This window comes from Sitophilus oryzae, unplaced genomic scaffold (genome assembly GCF_002938485.1).
Source record: "Sitophilus oryzae breed Bouriz unplaced genomic scaffold, Soryzae_2.0 scaffold_1658_pilon_pilon, whole genome shotgun sequence".
NCBI classification, from domain to species: domain Eukaryota; kingdom Metazoa; phylum Arthropoda; class Insecta; order Coleoptera; family Curculionidae; genus Sitophilus; species Sitophilus oryzae.
Window position 1 is genome coordinate 749381 of NW_022146345.1, and position 27260 is coordinate 776640.

The 27260-nt window shown below is 30.1% G+C and overlaps 1 protein-coding gene across 5 annotated transcripts in view; it reads right to left on the reverse strand.

Moving 5' to 3' along the window:
- Positions 1 to 27260, reverse strand: part of LOC115880786 (EH domain-binding protein 1) — a 60980-nt gene that overhangs the window by 20886 nt on the left and 12834 nt on the right. For all 5 annotated transcript variants that reach the window (XM_030898070.1, XM_030898069.1, XM_030898072.1 and 2 more), the window contains 3 exons: positions 17004 to 17211; positions 6726 to 6907; positions 2260 to 2462 (listed from right to left, as the gene is read on the reverse strand). In XM_030898070.1, coding sequence (XP_030753930.1) covers positions 2260 to 2462; positions 6726 to 6907; positions 17004 to 17211 — 593 coding nt within the window. The remainder of the gene's footprint in view (positions 1 to 2259; positions 2463 to 6725; positions 6908 to 17003; positions 17212 to 27260) is intronic.

Consider the following 27260-nt stretch of genomic DNA (forward strand, 5'->3'; position numbering starts at 1 on the left):
GCTTCCTTTATGGCGTAAACCTCTGCTTGTAGAACATTACAGCCATCCGATAGCCTCAAAGATCGTCGGATGTCTATAGTTTCTCTGAGAAGATGCCTACACCTGTGCCCCCTGAGTTTGCGGAAGCATCTGTGTAGACTGCTATCTCTTGAGTGTTCATTACTCGGTTGCTTTCCCATTCATCTCTTGTCAGGATGCGAATCCTTATCTTTTCTCCAAAATCATGTTTGGTGAGCATATAGTCCGTTTTCTGGTCTAGCAGATGTGGACTCATGTTCACCATGATTTTTCCTATCACTGGCAATATCCTCGAGTGACCGTAGTTGGTCTGGTTCCACAGATTGGATTCCCTTAATCTTAGGGTACCCTTAGCGGCCAGATCCTTCACGAGCCAGTCGATTGATTGCAAGTCCAGAATTGCTTCTAGCGCTAAATTTGTTTAAACAAATGTTAAATTGCAGTGTGGTAAAAAATTGTCAGTGGTATCATTGTTTCTAAAGTTGGAATACCAAAATTTGGTATGAGAGTTTCATAGAGATGAAAAAAAAATATATGTGAAGATATACGTATGCTACAGAGTGTTCAAAATTTATTTATGAATTTCAACTACTTAAAATTAAAAAATCTCAATTTTTTTAAATGGTACACCCTATATATTTTTATTTTTTCTGATAGATTTTGCAAAGCTCTTCAACATTTATTAAATATGTCATATACCTCTTTTTAATAGTTTGCGATTTATTCCAATTTTTTCTATTTTTACCCATATCTTTAATACAATTAGGTACGCAATAACATCATATTTGCCATGACAAAAAATAATAATTATCCAAATTTCATGTCTGTTAAGCAAGTTAAGAACAAAACATAAATTTCAGTTTAATTTGTTGTAATAAGTATAAATCGTAGAGGTAGAGATAATAGTTACAGATTTTCCTGAAAATGAATTAGTCAATGTGACTGATACACGAACAAACCAAGATAAACATACTTTTTGGTTCAGTACACTATATATTATATGTATAGTACTTTGCTAAGTACTATAAGAACAGATGTAGATTATCAAGAAAACATTTTCATATTATATTATATTATTTTCAGTGTGTAATGGGGACGGTTTCGCGGCTGTAGTAATATTGACTTTACGAAATTAACAATAAGCCAGAATACTAACTAGAAAAAAAAAGTTACTGTATGTTGAAGAAAATTCCTATATCAGTAGTCGTCGTCGTAAACAATTAGGTAACCTAGTTAACCTGACGGAAAATACAAGTGTTATCTTTCATAATATAGAAATACACCAAGAAATTCACGACTACGATTTTAGTTTATTTGAGTAAAGTTAATTAATTTTAACTAATAATAACAATTGTAAGTAATTATTAAACTACTTGTTAATGATAAGCAATAAATATTTTTTTTTTATCACGGCAACTATGATGTTATAGCGTAATAGTATTAAAAATTAGTGTAAAAATAGAAAAAATTGGAATAAATTGTAAACTATTGTAAATAAGTATATGATATACTTAATAAAAGTTGAAGAGCTTGGCAAAATCTATCAGAAAAAATGAAAATATATAGGGTGTACCATTTAAAAATTTTGAGATTTTTTAATTTTAAGTAGTTGTAATTCATAAATATATTTTGAACACCCTGTAGCATTTAACTAAAATATCTTTACATATATCTTTTTTTTCATCTTTATAAAACTATCATACCAAATTTTGGTATTCCAACTTCAGAAATAATGGTACCACCGAAAAATTTTAACCACACTGCAATTTAACATTTGTTTAAACAAATTTAAATATCACAAAAACTATTAATTTTAGGTATATAAAATTATATATAAAAAAGTTTTGTTTATATATACTTTTTTGTTATATATAAAAAGTTGGAATTTTAAGGAGAATTTAAAAATAAAATAAAAAATGGGGTGTTGCATTTAAAAAAACATATTATGTTATATCCGCCCGAGTATCCGCCACACTTTTTTGAAGCTCCCTGTACACCCTACAATAATAATTTTAAAATGTGTTAACCTTCCCTATAACTTTTATACTGAACATTTTTTTGTAAACTTCGAAAGAAATGAGGTAATGGACTTTACTCTATCGTTGACTCACCCTGTACATAATTTCATAATTTTTTTGATCAGTAAGTGTTAATTCTTAATTAACCAAAAATAAAATCTGAAATCACTCTTGTAAGGAAATCTTAATCCTGTTAAAAAACAGGTATATTAAGTGAACTTACTACTAATAGGAGTACTTGCAAAATCCGAACCGCTCAAAGAATTCGTCATTTGTTGCAAGTTATGGGTAACTTCGTGGAGGCTGTTTTTAATTAAACTATCGTTTTGGGAGAAATCATCGTCTTCCACATCTTCTAACGGTGCGATATCGTCACTATTATTATTTACTGACATTAAGGAAGCCATCGACTGCATATCTTCGTCCCTAAAAGAAAAAATCAACGAAATGATTTTAAGTAGTTTAGATTTTTTAATAACTTTTGATAAAACATGGCTCGAAAATGACAGAAAAAAAAAATAGATGAAAAATATGTTTTTATCCATTAGATACTAAAATCGAATTTCTACATAATTTGTCAAATTTAAATTAGCACTATTCCCATATGTCCGGCATAAAATCTTAAAATTTTCATGTATTTTGAAGTTGTGTATCTAAATGTGAATCTAAACGCCTATCTTAATTAAATTAAAAATTAAGATTCTAATCTGACTATTATACGATGAAATACAAATATTTGTTATTTGCGCGAAAGTACGAAACACACTGTGGAATAGTTTAACAAAGCAAGAAATGTAAAAGACACTTTATTATGAAGATGTAGTCATGGCCGGAACAGCGATTTTTTAATAACAGGTACAAGCTGTTCCAGTTGCAAAAGATACCTGTTCCAAGAAACCTGTTCCAGTTCCAAACTGTTCCAAAACGAAAATTAATACCGTACTTGCGTCATTCTAATTCGGTTTCTCTTTTTAAATTTATATAAAAGAATATTTTTTGCTTAAATAATGAGAACTACTGGGGATTTTTCTGTTTTCTCTAAATTTAATCTACTATCTATGTTGCTATATTACCAAGATATAATGTTTTTTAACTAAAAATTTAAAAAAAACTATCAAATTTTCGAAAAATATAAACTTTTCAAAAACATGTTTTCTCGAAAAAAACTCATTAGAATCGAAATATACAACCCCTAAAAATATGTGCACTTATTTAAGACCTCCCCTGTATAAGCACTAATGAATAAACATAGATTTATAATTTTGTTATATACTTAAAGAGTAAATTTTTGGAAGAGCTTAATTTTTTTTAATATCTACTATATTTATAATACAAAACAATAACCGACTGTTCTTACACTGTATTCTTCAAAAAAAACTATAATGCGATACTTATATTGCATTTGGCAACATCGCCAGCATTTTTTTATAATAAAAAATGTTTCTTACCTATTCTGTTTCTGTTTACATTAAAAAAATAAAATATTTAAAAAAAATTATTATAAATTTAAAATTTATAAGAATTTACTTGAATTTTAATTAAATATTTTAAATAATGGCAACAGCCACACTTGTTTTTTACGCCCCTGTATCCCGATAACAGATAACACCTGAACGGTCGCGTCCGCTAGACTTGGCTAGACTAGCGAAACATTGAGCGAAACCGATATACGACCTCGATTATCAACTCAAACCAGTTCTTTTTACTTAACTATTTCAAACAGTTCCAAGTTCCTAACTGTTCCAAGCCCTAAACTGTTCCAGGTCGCAAACTGTTCCAAGTCTCAAACAGTTCCAAGTCCCTAACTGTTCCAAGCGCTAAACTGTTCCAAGCCCTAAATTGTTCCAGGTAGCAAACTGTTAAACTGTTCCAAGTCCCACTGTTCAGTTTGGGACTTGAAACAGTTTACGGCTTGGAACAGTTTAGCGCTTGGAACAGTTAGGGACTTGGAACCTTTTGGGACTTGGAACAGTTTGGGACTTGGAACAGTTAAGTAAAAAGAAATAGTTTCAGTTGAGAAACGAGGTAGTATATCGCTTTAGCGACGCGGTCGCTTGGCGTTATATTACCGAGATTGAGTGCGAGTGCACTAATATAGTGCATAGATGTAAAAAAAAACAAGGGTGACGGTTTTCGCAGCGTTGCCGATATTTGATATATTTAATTAAAATTCAACTAAATTTTTATTATGAATTTTAAATAGAAAATCAATATTTAAAAATACAGAAAGAAAAGAATATCTAATATTTACTATTTTATATATGTAAAATAGTAAAATACATATATAAAATAAAAACAATTTACATTCCTAGATAATAAAAACAAGCGGTTCCTTTGTTGTACATTTTTTGCGCAGAGTTTTTTTTAATGTAAACAGAATAGGCGAAGAGAATTTCTTGCTATCAAAAAAACGTACTGGCGATGTTGCCAAATGCAATATAATATATAATTATCTAATATTGAAAAATACACTATTAAGAATCTAGTATCACAAATACAGTAGATAACATAATTTAAACAATTCCAAGAATTTATTTTTTTAAGTATTTAATTTAAGTTGCAGTGTTTTGAAACAGCTGGAACAGTTGGAACTGAAACTGGTATAGGATAGCACATAAACCTGTTCCGAGCCAGTTCCAAAACAAACCTGTTTCGAAAATAACAGATCCTGTTCCAAAGCGTCATCACTATGAAGATGCATCTTTCTAGACAGTTTTTTATTCATCTTAATAGTTATATTTTTATTGGAGATATTCTCTTTTAAATATTTACGACTTACAACAATTTTAGCACTAAGCAAGCTTATGAATCAGTGGTTAAAAATTTGTAATGCCACTGTCATTTAAAAGGTATATTATTATCATTGCTTGGCAGTTACTCCAGCAGAAATGGTTTAAAATCCAGAAGTTTAGCTATATCATGTTCAATTAAAGCAACAGCCAATACAGGGTGCTACAAATTCGAAGTACGAGCATTGATATCTCGGTAACCGTAATAGATACGGACATGGTTAAATTGGAGCAAAGTTGCCGTATTGGGATGTTCACCAAGATGCCATCAAAAAAGTTTTAAAAATTTCAAGGATTGCTGAGTTTTTGGCAAAAAACTGATTTTTTTGAAAATCAATTTTATTTTTTCCTGTCGTTACCGAGGGGTGTCTCACTCGGGTAAAAAATGGACACGTACTGCCAAAATAATCTTTCACTGTCAAGCGACTGCCAATGACTACGAAGAAAACTGCCTATGACTGCCATGTAATTATTATAGGCGACTGCCATAAGACTGCCAATGACTGCCAGCGACTGCCAAGAAAATGTACATGTAATTCCAATAGTGAGACACCCCTCGGTCGTTACTTTTCAGAAAATCACAAAAGTAATTACACATTTTCATAGCCACTTTATTAGGGCTATCTGATAAAAATTTTATATTTTTAAATTAGCTGAAAATTCGTGAGATACATCATAGGCCAACTTAATTGTTTTAAATACGGACCTGCATTTTTTATTTCAGGTTTTGAAAGAACTCGATCTCCTGAATACAATGATATGCCACACTTTATACTTTTTTTTCGTTTTGGGTACCTTAACAGCAACAAAACTATTTAATTATTATTTAAAATAATTCCAAGTCCGACTTTGGTTTCTTAAATTATTTAATCTGATTATATTCATCGCAACAATATTGATCAGCGCTAATTAACATTGAATAAGGAAAATCGAGCCAACTAGAAGGTTCAAATAAATAATATCCAGGTCACAAATTTATGTGATCGATCTAATAATATGCATAATATTAATCGTAGTTATTATAAATAAATCAACTTCTACAAACTAGTTTCTAATGTTCTACATGTTCAAAAGTGTTACCACCCTCCCTATTGCAGAAATTTATTTTTCGTTCAATTTTATTTATAGCTCTTTGAACTTTTCTTATACTTCCCAATGCATTTTGTACTCTTTATTGTAAATGCTGAAATGAATTGATTTGACACTTTTGCAAATGACAAGTAATGTAGCCCCTTAGCGATAGGTCCAGGACCTCATTGGACTCGCTGGACATATACTGCTCTACCATTTCCAATCCATCTTCCGGGAAAATGATTTGATTGTTTATATTATATTATATTTATATTAATTATTTTACTGCATTTCATTTTTCGTATTCAATGTTTTACCCCACGTCAATGTTTAAAAGCTTATCAATATTGTAACGATGAATATAGATTAAATATTTCAAATAAAACAGAGCCGGACTTAAAATTTGTTTAAATAAATTGTGTTCAAATGTCAAAACAAAAAAAAATTAAGTGTGGCATATCATTGTACTCAGGATACCGAGCCCGAATTTAACCATGTTCGTACGGTTACCGAGATACCAATGCTCGTACCTCGAATTTGTAGCACCCTGTATAACTACTGGATTTAAAACCATCACTGCTAGAATAACTGCCATAAACAGTAATACAATTTTGTGTTTCATCACATTAATAGGCAGATGAGGATTTTAATTTTTAATTAGAAAAATATCAAAGTCAAATCAAAGTCAAATAATTTAGCTACACATTATTTTAACATCATCCTTTAAGTACATGAATGATAAATACATGAACGTTTTATAGTCTCCGTGTTTCGTGCCGGCCAGTATATTTATTATCTAGGTCATTTGAATAGCTACTAAGAGACTTACGTTGCTTTTCCTTCCCTTAAAAATACACAGGAAAGCGTCAAGTCGAGTTTGGCACCGGTTATCTTCTTTGTGGTTGGCTTGAAAACAATTTGGAGCTCTGTTTGTGACGATTCTACACTGGCATATTTTTTCATATTTAGATGTGCCGTGGCAAGTTGCCGTCTCTTGCCTGTCGTAGGTACCTTTTTCCATAAAGAATTGATAATTTTAATATAAACTATAATCTTCTGAGAAGAAGTTAGTTAAGAAAATATTATCTCGGTCTCAGACTTAAACTAAATGAGTAAGGAATGCACATCAGTGTAATCATTTTACTTACTTATTTAAATACATCATTAATACTTTTGTCATCATAGACCTTTTTATTGTCCTAACATGTATTTTTGTTTTTGTTTTTTTTTATATAGCGTTAATGAAGAAAATGGTCAGTAGACCAGGTGATCAGTGGATAAAGTGGTCAATGCATCATGAAGTGATCAGGAGATTATGAAGTTGTCAGTGATCATGAAGTGGTCAGTGGATCTTGAAATTAAGTATTTGAAGTAGTCATCATTAAGTTGTCAGTCGATCTTGCAGTAGTCGATTGGCCATAAAGTGCTCAGTGGATCATGAAGTGGTCAGTGTGTCATGAAGTGGTCTGTGTGTCATGAAGTGGTCAGTGGATTATGAAGTGGTCAGTGGATCATGAAGTGGTCAGTGGATCATGAAATGGTCAGTGGATCATGAACTGGTCAGTGGATCATGAAATGGTCAGTGGATCAAAAAGTGGTGAGTGGATCATGAAGTGGTCAGCGATAGGATGGTCAGTATAACGGATCCGGTGGTCAAATGATGTTGGAATAATAGTAGGCAGGGAATAGAATTGGAATTTCAAGACATTCTAATTGGTTGATATATTTGGTTAGGTTAGGTTGTTATTTGTTGTCACTAAACCTCTTGTTATTTATACAGGGTGTTCCAATATTCTGTGGACATAGAACTTCTATGTATCACTGGAATCAAAATACGTTAATTGGATAAACTTTATCTCTATACAAAAATGCTTAGTTTTAAAATTAAACACATTTTTTAAGATATTTTAAAAACCGATATTCCAATTTGAATGAGATTTGGGATGTCTATGTTTTACTAGACGCTTTAACATTTAACTTTCACAAAAAACTAGAAATGGTACAGGAAGGATGAAAACCACTCTTATCATTACATAAATTCTAGATAGAAATGTTTTGGCAACTACAACGACACCGACGACTGATTTTTTTTCGTAAAAAATGCATGTGTATTAACTGCATTTTTATCTGTTGTAAAAACGCCACATTGCATAGTTGTTCAGAAGCTAACTGCAAAAAATATGTCTCGTCAAATTAAGAGTTAAGGTTATTTAGGTTTATTTTTGATTGATGCTTTATTGTTATATTATGTGGAAAAATACATAGTAGATCTATGTCCACGTAATATTGGGACACCCTGTATGGTGTTACCTTTAGGTAATGTTATACCTAATTAAATCATATAATGGCTATAATTTAAAACAACCCTGTGTTATTTAAGTTGGGTATCAAAAAATAAGATGTTGTGATTAAAGACACAATTTCATTGAATAGAGCCGCTGATAAAAAATTGCAAAATTTACAAAATTCATATTACCTATACCGAAACAATTGAAAAAAAAATCTTTATTGGACCTATATTAATACTACATCTGTTTACCTACATTAATACACATAGGTAAATATAAATAGCCTCCAGTAAATTAATTTCCGATAACAAAATAATTAAATAATAGATTCGGTAACACACGGCGCTTTATGTAATTAACCTTTACTCATTCATTAATATGTTTGTAACAAAGCATTTCATTAATTTATAATTATCGAGTTTGTTTTTTTTCGTTAAAAAAAACGCTCTATTTACTAGATGCATACATTTCACCTTAAGGAGCTTAGTCTTATTAGAACTTCTTGAATAATAGTATTGTTATGATACCCATGCATATAGATAATAAAAATACGGTATAAATGTTTGAGATATGACGCCATTTTCAAATAACGTAATATGTAGTTTGGTTATTGGAAAGATAACAAACAATTAATTGTTATGGTAAACAAGTATATACTCTGATTTTTATTTCTTATATTAATTACTTTATTATTAGTGAAAATGTATTATTACTGTATACAACTCCTAATATATACAACTCCTAATATAGGATCACAACGCATAGACATGTGATGTAAGTAAAATAATACAGAACCGAAAATAAAATCACTAATACGCTTATAAATTTCTATAGCATGTATATAGAGTTTATAAATAGAAATTCAATACAAAATGTACTGGATACCTTTCTGTCTAGGATATACTGAATAGAAAATATAATGTTAAACGACCTTATAGAGAGATATTTTTTCTATTTTATAAATATAATCATTAGACAGCATTACTTGACAAAAATATTGAAGTAAATATAAAAGTAGTACATATGTTATAGCTACTTATCCTAATCAATCTCTACTGAAAATATAAATTACATTTTTAGTAATATGTACCTTGATATACATTTTTATCTCAAAGCGCATTATCGCTAGAGTTTTGCTTAATTCTTATAAAATTTTTGAAATAATCGTGAAATCATGATAAAATACAATTCCCTAATACAATTTGCTGTACAGGGTGAGTCAACGATAGAGTAAAGTACATTATCTCATTTCTTTCGAGGTTTAAAAAATATATATATTTTTAATATAATATATACATTTTAAAATTATTATAGAGTATACAAGGTGCTTCAAAAAAGTGTGGCGGATATAACATATATGTTTTTTTTAAATGCAACACCATATTTTTTATTTTATTTTTAGATTCTGCGTAAAATTCCATAACTTTTTTTATATAATGTTATATACCTAAAATTAATAATTTTTGTAATATTTTAATTTGTTTAAACAAATGTTAAATTGCAGTGTGGTAAAAAAATGTCAGTGGTGCCATTGTTTCTGAAGTTGGAGTACCAAAATTTGGTAGGAGAGTTTTATAAAGATGAACAAAAAGATATATATAAAGATATTTTAGTTAAATGATACAAGGTATTCAAAATATATTTATGAATTTCAACTACTTAAAATTAAGAAATCTCAATTTTTTTTAAATGGGACACCATTTCTATTTTTACCTATATTTTTAATACAATTACGCTATAAAATCATAGTTACCATGACAAAACAAACTATTTATTACTTATCTTTAACAAGTAGCTTAATAATTAGTTACAATTGCTGGTATTAGTTAAATTAATTAACTTTACTGAAATAAACTAAAATCGCAGTCGTGAATTTCTTGGTGTATTTCTACAGGGTTGTTCACCATATACGACACGGAGTATTGTAGCTAAACGATTAGATTTTTACAAATTGTAAGTTTTGAGTTCGTTGAAGGACTATTAGAGCTACAATTTAAAAATATTTTCACAAGATACAGAGTGTCCCAAATAAATAAAAAATATCAAAGTTGTATTTTTTAAATGGAACACCCGAGGGGTGAACACTTAGGGGATTTATGGTGTACACATGAGAGGATTTCCAGGGGATGTACCGAGGATGTAGTGGATGTACCGAGGATGTAGTGGATGTACCAAGGATGTACTAGAGGATGTAGGGGATGTACCGAGGATGTAGGGGATGTACCGAGGATGTACTAGAGGATGTAGGGGATGTACCGAGGATCTACCGGGGATGTATTTCGAATTATTTGGGGCGTAATTTGCCGAATGCGATGTTTCAAGTCATCCAAATTTGTGGGTTGTCTTTTGAATACATTTTCCATAAGGTATCCTCTTCGGTATCATCTTAAAAAAGGTTTTTTTCTAATATTTTTTTTTACTTTTTAATTTTTAAATGCGAATAACTCCAAAAAGCTTGGATTTGGGTATAGCACTTACATGGAAAATATTCAGAATTTTAAGAGCAATTCAAAAATGCAGAAAAATAATAATTATGTTGCCACGAGGGTTGCCATTAAAAGAAATTGTTTTGGACATAGCATTTTTGAGAAACCCTGTATAATATTCATTTTTTGCATAATCTGCCCCGGAAAAATTAAAATAATTGATGTGGCCGAGCGATTTCCAAAAAATGTGGTTCTCGAGATGTTGATATTTATTCAATATTTTACAACCACCCTGTACGAAATCAAATAAGATCGAATATCGATATTGTGAATATAGATAGATATAGATATTTCCGATATGAAGTATTCATAAAGAGATATAGCGGTATCTGTTATATCGATAGCTATATCGATATTTATGGACCAATATATCGTTACTTGGTTTTCACGTATGTGAATTAGCTTGTGCACATCCGTTTTTCTCAATGAATTTATTAAATAAAGTTTGCACAAGCCGATTTTCACAAGCCGATTTGCACAAATTTCATGGGAGTGAAAATGGACCTTTATTTGATATATCGATAAAAATATCGATACTCAAGGCTTTGTGGCTCACCCCTACTCATAACCTCAAAATATCTCGCAAAATGTATGTATAAGTCAGATATATAGCCTTTCCATATCTCTGGTATAAGTTTATGCAAAAATGTGTTTGGCATGTGTGTTCATATCTTATTGCATAGTGCCGTAAGCGTTATGAATTAAAGGGAAGTGTGTGTAAATAATTATTATTGTACCCTCTATATGTCAAAAACGAAGTTCATAAATGCGAATGCCTTTAACGTTGCCTATTTTTAGGTCTGTTTTATAAAATAGATCCTCGGTAGCTACTAGATCTCATTTTTATTTTGGGTTCAAAACACGAGATTGATAACTTTGCACATAATATAGGGCTTTACGCATGACTAAGTTATTTTTTCCGCCGACATAAACTGCATAAACCGAGGCATAAACTGCTGTTATACAGGGTAAGTCTTATGGTGGGTTCATACAGCCAAATAAAATAAAATAAGAATAAAATAAAATAAGAAATAAGGAATTCTTATTTGTGTGCGTTCATACAGTCAAATAAAATAAAATAAGAAATATATATTTGCTCATGCGCAGTACGATGAGGCTGATAAAAGTTAACTTTTACGATTGTTTATAGTAATTTTACTATTTATAGTATATTTATTTATTCGTTGCCTACTATATTATACATTTTACTTATGTGAAATTATAAAATAAATTAAATCCAAACTGAAAATATTTGTAGGTTAGAATTAAGCGTGCGCAAAGTTGTTTTTCACATAAAAATAAAACAAGAAGTTAAAAGATAAAGACTTCTTATTTTATTTGGCTGTATGAACGCATGTACGGTATCCCATATAACCAACTTTCTTATTTTATTTTATTTTATTCTTATTTTATTTTATTTGGCTGTATGAACCCACCATTAAATAAGTGCAAATATTTTCAGGGGTGGTATATTTTGACCCCAGGAACACGTCTATGATGTTCTTTTACAAATAAAATATGTTGAAAATCGTGCATTTTCTTTTAAATTTCGATATAATAATATTTTAATAATAAATTTTCGAATATATTTTTCGAAAACTTTTTAGAACTGCCTGTTCACCGCTAATTTTCCCACGTTATAAATTCTTAATCTCTGATATTACCATAGTTACAGCTTTACTCTATGGTTACGGCACTAAAAGGGATGCAAATACAGAAAAAATCAGGTGGCTATCAAAATTAAAAAAATCAATTCTTTTAAATTTTCAAACTTAAATAACTCGGTTATTTTGGACTTATTTGAAAAATGGTAAAGAAAAAATATGTTTCTTTATCGAGATCTACCAGCCCTGAAAAATATTTGCAACCTATTTAAGACTCACCCTGTATAATAAAAGTAACGGCGAATTGTTGTAGGCACAATAGTAGCCGAGATTGTTACAGCTCTGGCAAGATTTGATATGGGTTGGCGCGCTTTAGTTCGATTCTCGATGACCCCATATAATTTTTTTAAATGGTTTTGATTTTTTTTATCCTTTTGAATTCAACAAAAATATTAGGTGTCAACTATATTACTAGCCAATAAATTGTAGAGGTTTGAGAAATTTTGTGTAGTTATACATTTAATAAAGCTCGTAATAAAGTGGGAGATCGCTCTAACATAAATAACAATTCCGGTTTCGTGGTAAGTAACTTAACCTTAATTTTGTTATTTTAAATAAAAAACACCCTGTAAATTTTAATATCCCTCTAGTAAATGTAAGTCGAAATGGTGCTTCATCTTTTTTTATATATTTAATAGTTTCGGAGATAATAGCGTTCAAAATTTTAACTTCCTTTTTACCATTCAAATAAAATTTAAAAAAATATATACAGTGTGTCCAAGATACGTATATCTCGAAAAGTATTTTAGATACCTAAAACGGTTCATCACGAAAATTATTCTAAATGTATGGCGTAAACATGAGAGGATTTCCTGGGGATGTACCGAGGATGTACTAGAGGATGTAGGGGGATGTACCGGGATGTACCGAGGATGTAGTGGATGTACCGAGGATGTAGGGGGATGTACTAGGGGATGTACGAGGATGTAGGGGATGTACCGAGGATGTAGGGGATGTACCGAGGATGTACTGGAGGATGTAGGGGATGTACTAAGGATAGAGGATGTAGGTGTACACTTTTTGCCCTATGTGTTTACCCCTCGGGAACACCCTGTATATTATCGCATTTTGCATATTATTGCATATTTAGTATAATTTACCTTTATTTTAATCGTAGTTAAAATAAAGGTAAATTTGATTACGGTTTATTACACTTTCAATTTTCAAAATTTCAATTTTGTAAAATTGCAGTATAAATTTTAAGGCTTCATTTCTCCGAGGGTATCAAAGTTTTTAATACTAAATATTTACTGAAGTTTATTTATTGATCAGTTATGGTGTTGCAATAATAAAAATTATGCTACCTTATACAGAGTATCTAAAAATTTATTTTAAATAATTACTAGCTTTAAACGGCAATAACTTGTTTAATTTAAATGGAATACCCCGTATATTTTATGAGAATCAAATGCACAATTTAAATGTCTATCAAATTGTATTATACCACTTTTTACCTATCGCTTCAAGTTTTCGTAGAAAATGCATTTTCTTATAATTTAGACCTCATTTATTATTTTATTTGACATTAGACCCAAACCAAACCCATGGAATATTGACATTTTAGATTGTTTTTAAAACAACAAATGTAAAAAATGTACAGGCTAGTAATATTATCGTGTTTAGTAAAACGATAATATTACTAGCCCATTTGTATGCAAAAAGAAAACTATCTAAATCTTGATAAAATAGTATACCATTAATTAAATATACCACCAGTATTTCCGCCCAAATACTATTTAACTACATACTTAATTGTGTTCGTTAATAAATTATTCTAAATAAATGTGGATTTGAATCAGAAATCAATATAATAATAAGTTATGAAAATGAACGTCTCTGTTGTTAAAAATAAGCATTTGTCAAAAAATTAAATATCATTTTTAAGGTATTACTTTTTACCACACTGTCTAATACACATACATAATTCACTTTTTTAGTATTTGGAGCAATTATTATTAATCAACGCAAACAGTCAATTAATGTAATTTGAATACTGGAATCATATTAATAGGTCCTCTTTAACAAATATTTAAACAGTTTTTTTTTATTTTTTAATGAATAAACGAACTATATTGACAATATTAGTATCTGTGCTCTTAAAAAATTTGGTACATCTTTAAAAATAATCTAACAGGTCAGTATTCCATGGATATATTGATAAATGAGTTCTAAATTACAAGAAAATGCATTTTCTACGGAAGCTTGAAGAGATAGGTAAAAAATGGTATAATACAATTGATAGACAATTAAATTGTCTGCATCTGAAATGCACTTGTATGCAATTTGAAATTTCTTAATTTTAAGTAGTTGAAATTCATAAATATATTTTGAACGCCCTGTAGCATATAACTAAAATATCTTTACATAGGTCTTTTTCTATATCTCTATAAAATTCTCCTACCAAATTTTAGTTCTCCAACTTCAGAAACAATACCATCACGGACAATTTTTTATCACACTGCAATCTAACATTTGTTTAAACAAATTTAAATATTACAAAAACTATTAATTTTAGGTAGAAAACATTATATATAAAAAAGTTATGGAATTTTACGCAGAATCTAAAAATAAAATAAAAAATAGGGTGTTCCATTCCATCCATTTTTGAAGCACCCTGTATACTCTATAATAATTTTAAAATGTATATCTTAACCGTCCCTATAACTTTTATATTTAATATTTTTTTGTAAACCTCGAAACAATTGAGATAATGGACTTTACTCTATCGTTGACTCACCCTGTATAGTCGATACTATCAGGGTAACTAATACTGTTACCCTAAACTTAAAAGTAAATTGAAGCTTCTACTAAAGCAGCGAGTACTCAACATAAAGAAGTAGTTACTAAATAATTGTTACATAAGGGTACTTTCAATAGCGACTTGATATATTAACTTATCTCATTGTCCTTAGTTATAGGACATATAAATTTATCTCAGCGTTTTCACTTACAACTTAACAAGTATAGCTAGAGACGTGAGAAATATAAAATAACACGCGACCGGTGCTATCCACAAGTCTCCTCCTATATTTGTTCAACTCTACAATTAAATTTGTCAAGATATGTGGCGAATACCTCGAAATCAAAAGATTCAGACAGAAAACGGGGATTTTTTCATTTATCATCTAAAAACAAACTGATAAACGAATTAGTTGTAGTTGAAAATATTGATAGACGTCTACCAAAGTTTTTTACAAAATTAGTGTGCTGCTTCTCTGCAAGAATTTTATTCTACTATTTTTTTATTATTTAATAATTTTTATTTCAAAATTTGAAAGGACATAAAAAATATAGTTTAATACTGCCAGCGCAATAAATAGCTGATTAAACACACTATACAGAGTCGCTGATATGTATGGGAGCGGTCGATTATTAGGTAAAATCGAGGGTAAAATATAAGAGGTACCGCAAAAGTACAGGGTTTGTAACAGTTATAGGGTTTTAAATATCTATTAGTGGGTAATAAATTTAAGTATACAGTTTAATACACATAATGAACGTAAATTCAACAATTTCCGAATTATGAAGTTTTGATTTTGAAATGCTAAACGAAAATTTTGTAATTTCCAAACTTGAGATAAAATGAGATTATATTCATTTTATATACATCTTTAAATGCTAACTTGAAAACTAATGTCAAATATTTTTAAAGTATCACAGTTTCCGCAGAATGGCATTGTTAAATGAAACCAAAGACTTCTTCATCTCTTAATACCCTAGAAGTCTCGTCTCGCATCAAAATCCGACCTGTCGATGGGGCCAAACCAAACCAAACCAAACCCAACTTCGTGGAGCCTCGCTATTTTGCTCGGAATTGAACGAATAGACGCGCGGCGTTGCCTTGTTTTGTGTGTACTTTCTTGAATAGTTTTAAATTTATCTATTGCTATAATCAGTCTTTCCGCTCTCCGCACTCCGCAGTTTACATATAATATTAATTATTTTATATAGTAGTGCTCATCTTAGAGAACGAGTTATTATTCTCCGTATTTACTCCAGTTTCCTAATACTAGCAAATTTTTTATTGGAATAGAAGTAATTTATATTAGCAGGTACAGAAAAATTAAAAATCTAAAATTTTATTTTCATAGCTACGTTTTTATAGCCTTAGGATGCCTCATGTATACGAAATATATAATACATATTTCTTTAAATATCGAGAAAAAAAAATATTTTGGCAACACCGTACGAAATATCGCCGCGCGTAGTCCTCAAAATTTAAAATATTAGTAAATTCAGGCTTCGATTATGTTCAAAAGCGCCACCGTGTGACAGATCGCTAAAGCTTCCACAGAGCGTTCTTAAAATTATAATATTCTTTGATGAAACCGAACAGATCGAAATTAATTAAATCTAATTATTTTAAGTGATATTTCAAAAGTCAATAACTCAGAAACGGTTGGTTTGAGGTACATTGTGTGTATCTGAATTTTTGCTTAGAATTGAAGGGAGAACCAAAATATACAGGGGGTTCCATTTAAAAAATGAAACTTTGATGTGCCACGACTTTATGACCGACCCTGTATACTTAACTTTATTAACCGCTAATAGATATTTAAAAACCCTATAATTTTTATATTTAACTTTTTGCGGTATACCTCTATATTTTATAATTTTTTTCTCCACCGGTACGTTTATACTAAATGCGCCCAATGAATTCCAAACTTACATCTTCTATGATGAAGGTCCATTCCTTGTCCTCTAGCTCAGGAGTTCTTGGATCCTTGAACAGCGTAATAGCCACCTGGTGATTTTCTGGTACCGGCCACACCACCATAGCCTTGTAAGGGTTCTGAAGGGTAGGCTCCCATGCCACTGGATTGGAAGCTACTCTTCGCGATCTTCTCGACCATACCAGTGATATCCGATGTGGTTCCCTATATTTACAATAAACAATAAATACTTGTCGAATAGAAAATGTATGAAATATAATGATCTAAAAAGGTTTCATCATTAAGAAGAATTATGCAGTAGATTACGTGTTCTGAGTTGAGACCCGTCTAGACATAATGATTTACCTGTCAGTTAAAAGAATCAGGTAAGACGTATTTTAAATTTCAATCTAAAGTGTCATGGTTGTGTTAAAAACACTAATTTTTAATCAAGGAGTCTTGGAAAAAAAAAAGATTTGATGGTGTAATATACTTATAGAATACCTAATCTGTGGTGTAATGTTTTTATATCTGATCTAAATGTTGAATAAATATCTTGACAACCGTTCACCCTATCGAACTAAACGAAGAGCACCTTTTTTACGTAGAAAAGTACTATATAGCTTTTTACATCATTTGATAAAATTACTGTATCTAGAAGGATAGAAAAAAGTACCACCAGTAGTACTCTCTATACTAATGGGAACTATCCTTTGAGGCATGTTACGGAATTTTATACTATCGCCATTTGCTTTGGCATTAAAAATTAAAATGTGTGCAATATTACCAAATTTCAAGAAAAACGGTTTACAAGAAATAAACAAAATATATTATTATGTTTACCAACCCTTTCAAGGGCTGTAACTTCTTCGGGAAGCATTTTAGGGCATACATATCCATAGGAACTTTTTGTTATATTTTTATCTGTTGAATCACCCACCGAAGTTAGATACACTATTTTTTGACACCCAGTAATTGTGGATAGTTGAAAAATTTTCAGAAATTTTAAAATACTAAATTTTCTTTCATTTGTTTCAGTTGAACATTCCACAGTATCTACAGGGTGGCGCCTCTCATACGCCTCGGAAGCTCTAAGGAGAACGGTAGTTTATATCGAAATGAAATTTTGGCAGAATATGTAGGTTAACCGAAAGCATTTTATAAAAATATATAGAATTATACAGGGTGTCCCCAAAAAAAGTTACACATCAAAGTTGTGTTTTTTCTAATGGAACACCCTAAATATTAATTTTTTCGGATTCTAGGAAAAAAATTAAGGTAAGTATTATTAAAGAAGCATATACCTAAAATCTAAGGATTTTGAAGTATTTCACATTTTGTGAAAATGAAGAGTAAATTTTAAATTTCGGTAACAGCTACCTAAATTTTAGTTGACTTTGTATAGCCTGATATTTAATTTCAGTAACCATTGTATGTTAAACCAAATTGAAATTTGACCCAAAAAGTTATACAGGGTGAAACAAAATTAATATGGAACATTAGTAACTTTTAAAAGCAAGTTACTCTTTATAAATAAACACCCAGTATATTTTTCCGGTGTTCAATAAGGAATTTATATATCTTCAAAATATTATTATGTCACCTACCCCTCCGACAAAGATCTTGGTAGATATTTTATTCTTTATGATTTTGCGTCAGTAGAAAATCATGATAAAATACAATTCCCTAATACAATTTGCTGTACAGGGTGAGTCAACGATAGAGTAAAGTACATTATCTCATTTCTTTCGAGGTTTAAAAAATATATATATTTTTAATATAATATATACATTTTAAAATTATTATAGAGTATACAAGGTGCTTCAAAAAAGTGTGGCGGATACAACATATATGTTTTTTTTAAATGCAACACCATATTTTTATTTTATTTTTAGATTCTGCGTAAAATTCCATAACTTTTTTTATGTAATGTTATATACCTAAAATTAATAGTTTTTGTAATATTTTAATTTGTTTAAACAAATGTTAAATTGCAGTGTGGTAAAAAAATGTCAGTGGTGCCATTGTTTCTGAAGTTGGAGTACCAAAATTTGGTAGGAGAGTTTTATAAAGATGAACAAAAAGATATATTATAATATTTTAGTTAAATGATACAGGGTGTTCAAAATATATTTATGAATTTCAACTACTTAAAATTAAAAAATCTCAACTTTTTTTAAATGGGACACCATTTCTATTTTTACCTATATTTTTAATACAATTACGCTATAAAATCATAGTTACCATGACAAAACAAACTATTTATTACTTATCTTTAACAAGTAGCTTAATAATTAGTTACAATTGCTGGTATTAGTTAAATTAATTAACTTTACTGAAATAAACTAAAATCGCAGTCGTGAATTTCTTGGTGTATTTCTACAGGGTTGTTCACCACATACGACACGGAGTATTGTAGCTAAACGATTAGATTTTTACAAATTGTAAGTTTTGAGTTCGTTGAAGGACTGTTAGAGCTACAATTTAAAAATATTTTCACAAGATACAGAGTGTCCCAAATAAATAAAAAATATCAAAGTTGTATTTTTTTAAATGGAACACCCTGTATATTATCGCATTTTGCATATTATTGCATATTTAGTATAATTTACCTTTATTTTAATCGTAGTTAAAATAAAGGTAAATTTGTTTACGGTTTATTACACTTTCAATTTTCAAAATTTCAATTTTGTAAAATTGCAGTATAAATTTTAAGGCTTCATTTCTCCGAGGGTATCAAAGTTTTTAATACTAAATATTTACTGAAGTTTATTTATTGATCAGTTATTGTGTTGCAATAATAAAAATTATGCTACCTTATACAGAGTGTCTAAAAATTTATTTTAAATAATTACTAGCTTTAAACGGCAATAACTTGTTTAATTTAAATGGAATACCCCGTATATTTTATGAGAATCAGATGCACAATTTAAATGTCTATCAAATTGTATTATACCACTTTTTACCTATCGCTTCAAGTTTTCGTAGAAAATGCATTTTCTTATAATTTAGACCTCACTTATCAATATACCCATGGAATATTGACATTTTAGATTGTTTTTAAAACAAGAAATGTACAAAATATACAGACTAGTAATATTATCGTTTTTAGTAAAACGATGATATTACTAGCGCATTTGTATGTAGAAAGAAAACTATTTAAATCTTTATAAAAGAGTACACCATTAATTAAATATACCACCAGTATTTCCGCCCAAATACTAATTAATTACATTAATTGTGTTCGTTAATAAATTATTCTAAATAAATGCGGATTTGAATCAGAAATATATATAATAAAAAGTTATGAAAATGAACGTCTCTGTTGTTATAAATAAGCATTTGTCAAAAAATGAAATATCATTTTTAAGGTGTTAGTTTTTTAACCACACTGTTTAATACATATAAATAATTCAGTTTTTTAGTATTTGGAGCAATTATTATTAATCAACGCAAACAGTCAATTAATGTAGTTTGAATACTGGAATCATATTAATTGGTCCTCTTTAACAAATATTTAAACAGTTTTTTTATTTTGTAATGAAATAAACGAACTATATTGACAATATTAGTATCTGTGCTCTTAAAAAATTTGGTACATCTTTAAAAATAATCTAACAGGTCAGTATTCCATGGATATATTGATAAATGAGTTCTAAATTACAAGAAAATGCATTTTCTACGGAAGCTTGAAGAGATAGGTAAAAAATGGTATAATACAATTGATAGACAATTAAATTGTCTGCATCTGAAATGCACTTGTATGCAATTTGAAATTTCTTAATTTTAAGTAGTTGAAATTCATAAATATATTTTGAACGCCCTGTAGCATATAACTAAAATATCTTTACATAGGTCTTTTTCTATATCTCTATAAAATTCTCCTACCAAATTTTAGTTCTCCAACTTCAGAAACAATACCATCACGGACAATTTTTTATCACACTGCAATCTAACATTTGTTTAAACAAATTTAAATATTACAAAAACTATTAATTTTAGGTAGAAAACATTATATATAAAAAAGTTATGGAATTTTACGCAGAATCTAAAAATAAAATAAAAAATAGGGTGTTCCATTCCAACCATTTTTGAAGCACCCTGTATACTCTATAATAATTTTAAAATGTATATCTTAACCGTCCCTATAACTTTTATATTTAATATTTTTTTGTAAACCTCGAAACAATTGAGATAATGGACTTTACTCTATCGTTGACTCACCCTGTATAGTCGATACTATCAGGGTAACTAACACTGTTACCCTAAGCTTAAAAGTAAATTGAAGCTTCTACTAAAGCAGCGAGTACTCAACATAAAGAAGTAGTTACTAAATAATTGTTACATAAGGGGACTTTCAATAGCGACTTGATATATTAACTTATCTCATTGTCCTTAGTTATAGGACATATAAATTTATCTCAGCGTTTTCACTTACAACTTAACAAGTGTAGCTAGAGACGTGAGAAATATAAAATAACACGCGACCGGTGCTATCCACAAGTCTCCTCCTATATTTGTTCAATTCTACAATTAAATTTGTCAAGATATGTGGCGAATACCTCGAAATCAAAAGATTCAGACAGAAAACGGGGATTTTTTCATTTATCATCTAAAAACAAACTGATAAACGAATTAGTTGTAGTTGAAAATATTGATAGACGTCTACCAAAGTTTTTTACAAAATTAGTGTGCAGCTTCAAAGCAAGAATTTTATTCTACTATTTTTTTATTATTTAATAATTTTTATTTCAAAATTTGAAAGGGCATAAAAAATATAGTTTAATACTGCCAGCGCAATAAATAGCTGTTTAAACACACTATACAGAGTCGCTGATATGTATGGGAATGGTCGATTATTAGGTAAAATCGAGGGTAAAATATAAGAGGTACCGCAAAAAGTACAGGGTTTGTAACAGTTATAGGGTTTTTAAATATCTATTAGTGGGTAATAAATTTAAGTATACAGTTTAATACACATAATGAACGTAAATTCAACAATTTCCGAATTATGAAGTTTTGATTTTGAAATGCTAAACGAAAATTTTGTAATTTCCAAACTTGAGATAAAATGAGATTATATTCATTTTATATACATCTTTAAATGCTAACTTGAAAACTAATGTCAAATATTTTTAAAGTATCACAGTTTCCGCAGAATGGCATTGTTAAATGAAACCAAAGACTTCTTGATCTTAATACCCTAGAAGTCTCGTCTCGCATCAAAATCCGACCTGTCGATGGGGCCAAACCAAACCAAACCCAACTTCGTGGAGCTTCGCTATTTTGCTCGGAATTGAACGAATAGACGCGCGGCGTTGCCTTGTTTTGTGTGTACTTTCTTGAATAGTTTTAAATTTTATCTATTGCTATAATCAGTCTTTCCGCTCTCCGCACTCCGCAGTTTACATATAATATTAATTACGAGGGGTAAACCGCAGAGGAATTATGGTGTACACTATGAAGGAATTCTACAGGAATTCCAAGGAATTACGAGGAATTCCAAGGAATTCCATAGGAATTACTAGGAATTCCAATTATTTCCGTAAGAATTCCAATGAATTCCAAGGAATTCCTTAGAAATTTAGAGGAATTCCACAGGAATTAAGAGGAATTACAAGCAACTTTATAAAAAATTAACGAACATTAGTAAACCATGAATACTATAATAGGTAGTACTAAATTTAAAGAAAAACGTTTTGCAGGCGATTTTTTACTATCCGTTTTTCGTTTTCGCTTCCAAAATTTCCCAATATCAAATATCTACAGGTTAGATATTCTTTTAATTTAATATTGTACCCTCGATTATATATCTAAAATATTTTCCAATAGTACGGCCGAACCACCCCCGAGAGATCTAGTTATAACGTTCCCTGATTTCGCCATTTTAAAGAAATCCTCATAAGATTTTTTTATTCAGTACTCCAGAAAGTGTAAAGTTGATTTTTTCATTTCCTCGGAATAATACCTAGGTATATACTATAGGAAAATTAATACAACTTTAGGTGCACTTCATCAATGATACCATGCGTAATCTTATGGAATTTACTGGTGATCGTATTATGACGTGCAACTGAAGTTTTATTAATTTCCTTTCCTATAGATACGAGTATAACTAGGTACCTCTCATTTTCAAAAAATCCCGAGAAAAATTAATTTTAATAAGTAAGTGCCGACATATTTCCAGTATTTTTACCTCATGATCCCCTATTGGTACTAAAATTTAACTAAAAAAACGTAAATCTCGTAATAGTACTTTTTATTGTTAGATCTAGTACTTATAGAGACATTAGACATTTATAAAAATCACCAGAAAATTCATAGCGGAACTGCGAAACCGAGGTGGCAACGTGGTTCAGACTGAAAGAGTTACCGAGTTCGTACCAAGGAATTCCAAGGAAGACCTTGAATGATTGACCTTGACCTTGAAGACCAGGAATTCCAAGGAATTCCGAAGGAATTACGAGGAATTCTGAGGAATTATTTGAGTAAAAGGAATTACGGTGTACACTTTTCCCTCTGCGGTTTACCCCTCGATTAATTATTTTATATAGTAGTGCTCATCTTAGAGAACGAATTATTATTCTCCGTATTTACTCCAGTTTCCTAACACTAGCAAATTTTTTATTGGAATAGAAGTAATTTATATTAGCAGGTACAGAAAAATTAAAAATCTAAAATTTTATTTTCATAGCTACGTTTTTATAGCCTTAGGATGCCTCATGTATACGAAATATATAATCAATACATATTTTTTTAAATATCGAGAAAAAAAATATATTTTGGCAACACCGTACGAAATATCGCCGCGCGTAGTCCTCAAAATTTAAAATATTAGTAAATTCAGGCTTCGATTATGTTCAAAAGCGCCACCGTGTGACAGATCGCTAAAGCTTCGACAAGAGCGTTCTTAAAATTATAATATTCTTTGATGAAACCGAACAGATCGAAATTAATTAAATCTAATTATTTTAAGTGATATTTCAAAAGTCAATAACTCGGAAACGGTTGGTTTGAGGTACACTGTGTGTATCTGAATTTTTGCTTAGAATTGAAGGGAGAACCAAAATATACAGGGGGTTCCATTTAAAAAATGAAACTTTGATGTGCCACGACTTTATGACCGACCCTGTATACTTAAATTTATGAACCGCTAATAGATATTTAAAAACCCTATAATTTTTATATTTAACTTTTTGCGGTCTACCTCTATATTTTATAAGTTTTTTCTCCACCGGTACGTTTATACTAAATGCGCCCAATGAATTCCAAACTTACATCTTCTATGATGAAGGTCCATTCCTTGTCCTCTAGCTCAGGAGTTCTTGGATCCTTGAACAGCGTAATAGCCACCTGGTGATTTTCTGGTACCGGCCACACCACCATAGCCTTGTAAGGGTTCTGAAGGGTAGGCTCCCATGCCACTGGATTGGAAGCTACTCTTCGCGATCTTCTCGACCATACTAGTGATATCCGATGTGGTTCCCTATATTTACAATAAAAAATAAATACTTGTCGAATAGAAAATGTATAAAATATAATGATCTAAAAAGGTTTAATCATTAAGAAGAATTACGCAGTAGATTACGTGTTCTGAGTTGAGACCCGTCTAGACATATTGATTTACCTGTCAGTTAAAAGAATCAGGTAAGACGTATTTTAAATTTCAATCTAAAGTGTCATGGTTGTGTTAAAAACACTAATTTTTAATCAAGGAGTCTTGGAAAAAAAAGATTTGATGGTGTAATATACTTATAGAATACCTAATCTGTGGTGTAATGTTTTTATATCTGATCTAAATGTTGAATAAATATCTTGACAACCGTTCACCCTATCGAACTAAACGAAGAGCACCTTTTTTGCGTAGAAAAGTACTATATAGCTTTTTACACCATTTGATAAAATTACTGTATCTAGAAGGATAGAAAAAACTACCACCAGTAGTACTCTCTATACTAATAGAAAGTATCCTTTCAGGCATGTTACGGAATTTTATACTATCGCCATTTGCTTTGGCATTAAAAAGTAAATTTTAAATTTCGGTAACAGCTACCTAAATTTTAGTTGACTTTGTATAGCCTGATATTTAATTTCAGTAACCATTGTATGTTAAACCAAATTGAAATTTGACCCGAAAAGTTATACAGGGTGAAACAAAATTAGTATGGAACATTAGTAACTTTTAAAAGCAAGTTACTCTTTTATTTTAAATAAAACACCCAGTATATTTTTCCGGTGTTCAATAAGGAATTTATATATCTTCAAAATATTATTAAGGTCACCTACCCCTCCGACAAAGATCTTGGTAGATATTTTAATTTTTATGATTTTGCGTCAGTAGATCTTTATTATTTGAAAAACTCTAGGTGGCTGTGTGATATACCTTTTGTTAATTTAACAAAAATTAAAGATTGTAGAGCAAAATACTCAACGATAATAAAAAGATACAGGTTTAAAACATATTTTAATTATTACAAATTAAAACTAGATATAAACCGGTAATTATGTGACTAAAATTAGCTAGATGAAATCCAATGCTCAAAATGCTTCCTTTCCTGTTAACTGCATAAAGTGATTCTTTTTTCAAAAGGATCTTTTCATTTTAAAAGGCATATGTGGAGTTGTACCTCGAAAAGCAGCTACAATAATTTCTCTCATGTTTTCGACAATAGGTGGTCGAGTTTTGTAAACACTGTCTTTAACATATCCCCATAAAAAAACAGACTAGATAAAATGAGGAGCATTTAAGTATTCTATTAATTGGTGAATGCAATGTGCAACCACAGTTTAAAGAATATAAATATATATTTATATTCTTTAAACTGTGATGCAACTAATAGAATCATATCAATTCTCTCTGAAGTTTGCATTTCGGCAAATTTCTGAGACATTTTTTTGTTTTAACTGACACAAAATAATAACTAGTTGTTAAAAAGTTGGACTAATTACACAGCTATGTTGAAGTAATGACATATCACAGCCACCTAGATTTTATCAAATAAATATAAAGATCTGCTCAGATCAAATCATGTAAATGAAAATATCTAGGAAAATCTTTGTTTGAGGGGTAGGCAACCTAAATAGTATTTTGAAGAGACATGAATTCTCCATTGAATACCGGAATAATATACTGGGTGTTCCCTTTAAAAGAAAAAAGTAGCATGCTTTTAAAGATGATCAATGTTCAATATTAATTTTGTCTCACCCTGTATAACTTTTTGGATCAAGTTTTAATTTGATTTAAAGTATAATAGTTAAATTAACTACATATTGGGCTATACCGGGTAAATTCCAATTTAGGTAGCTCTTATTGTAATTTTAAAATTGTTCTTTATTTCTAGAAAATGTTAAATATGTCACAAACCTTACATTTTAGTCATATACTTCTGTTATAAAACTCAGCTTTATTTTTCTTCCAGAATCAGAAAATCAATTAATATATAGGGTGTTCCATTACAAAAAACACAACATTGATATGTAACTTTTTTGGGGGCACCCACAATTAACCTACATATGCTCACAAAATTTCATTTCAATATAAACTGTCGTTCTCCTTAGAGCCTCCGCGGCGTATGAGAGGCGCCACCCTGTACAGAAACAAGTCGGCCTTATAATAATTTTGCTTAGTACTACTAAGTTTTTTCAAATAGTCGAGACGGTCGGAATGAAATACATAACCATTAAACATTTATATTGAAATAAGTATTTTTTTGTGTCTCTCTCGTTCCAGCAAAAGCAACTTTGAAGCTCTTTTTCATTCTCCAATTAGGACGGCAATCTCCATCCATTGAAAGACCATTGGGAGGGGCGCTGATCCCCCAAGCCCCCCTTTATATCCACCACTGTACAGTGGCGCATCTAGAGATTGACTCTGGGAGGGGTAGTGGCAGTATTTAAGTTAAAGTACTAGATTTAAATTAATTTTACCGTGAAATGTATCGTGACTATGGGGGAAAAATAACTTCGATGGGTCTGAATTTTCTATTTCGATCGAGATTTCGATTGATTATTATTAATTACTTTTGTGACAATTTGACTTTAAACCACATCCTAGCTTATTTATAATTTTCTTTCTGGGAGGGGTAATTACCCTCATTACCCCCGTATATGCGCCTCTGCCACTGTATGAAATAATTAAAAATAAATACTCTTCTTTCGTTTATATTTATTCGATACAAAAGTACCTTCTTACACCAAATATTGCTTAATTCTCCAGTCAAATTTACCACACTTTGCCATATATAATTTAACCACAAATTGATCGTAATTACCGC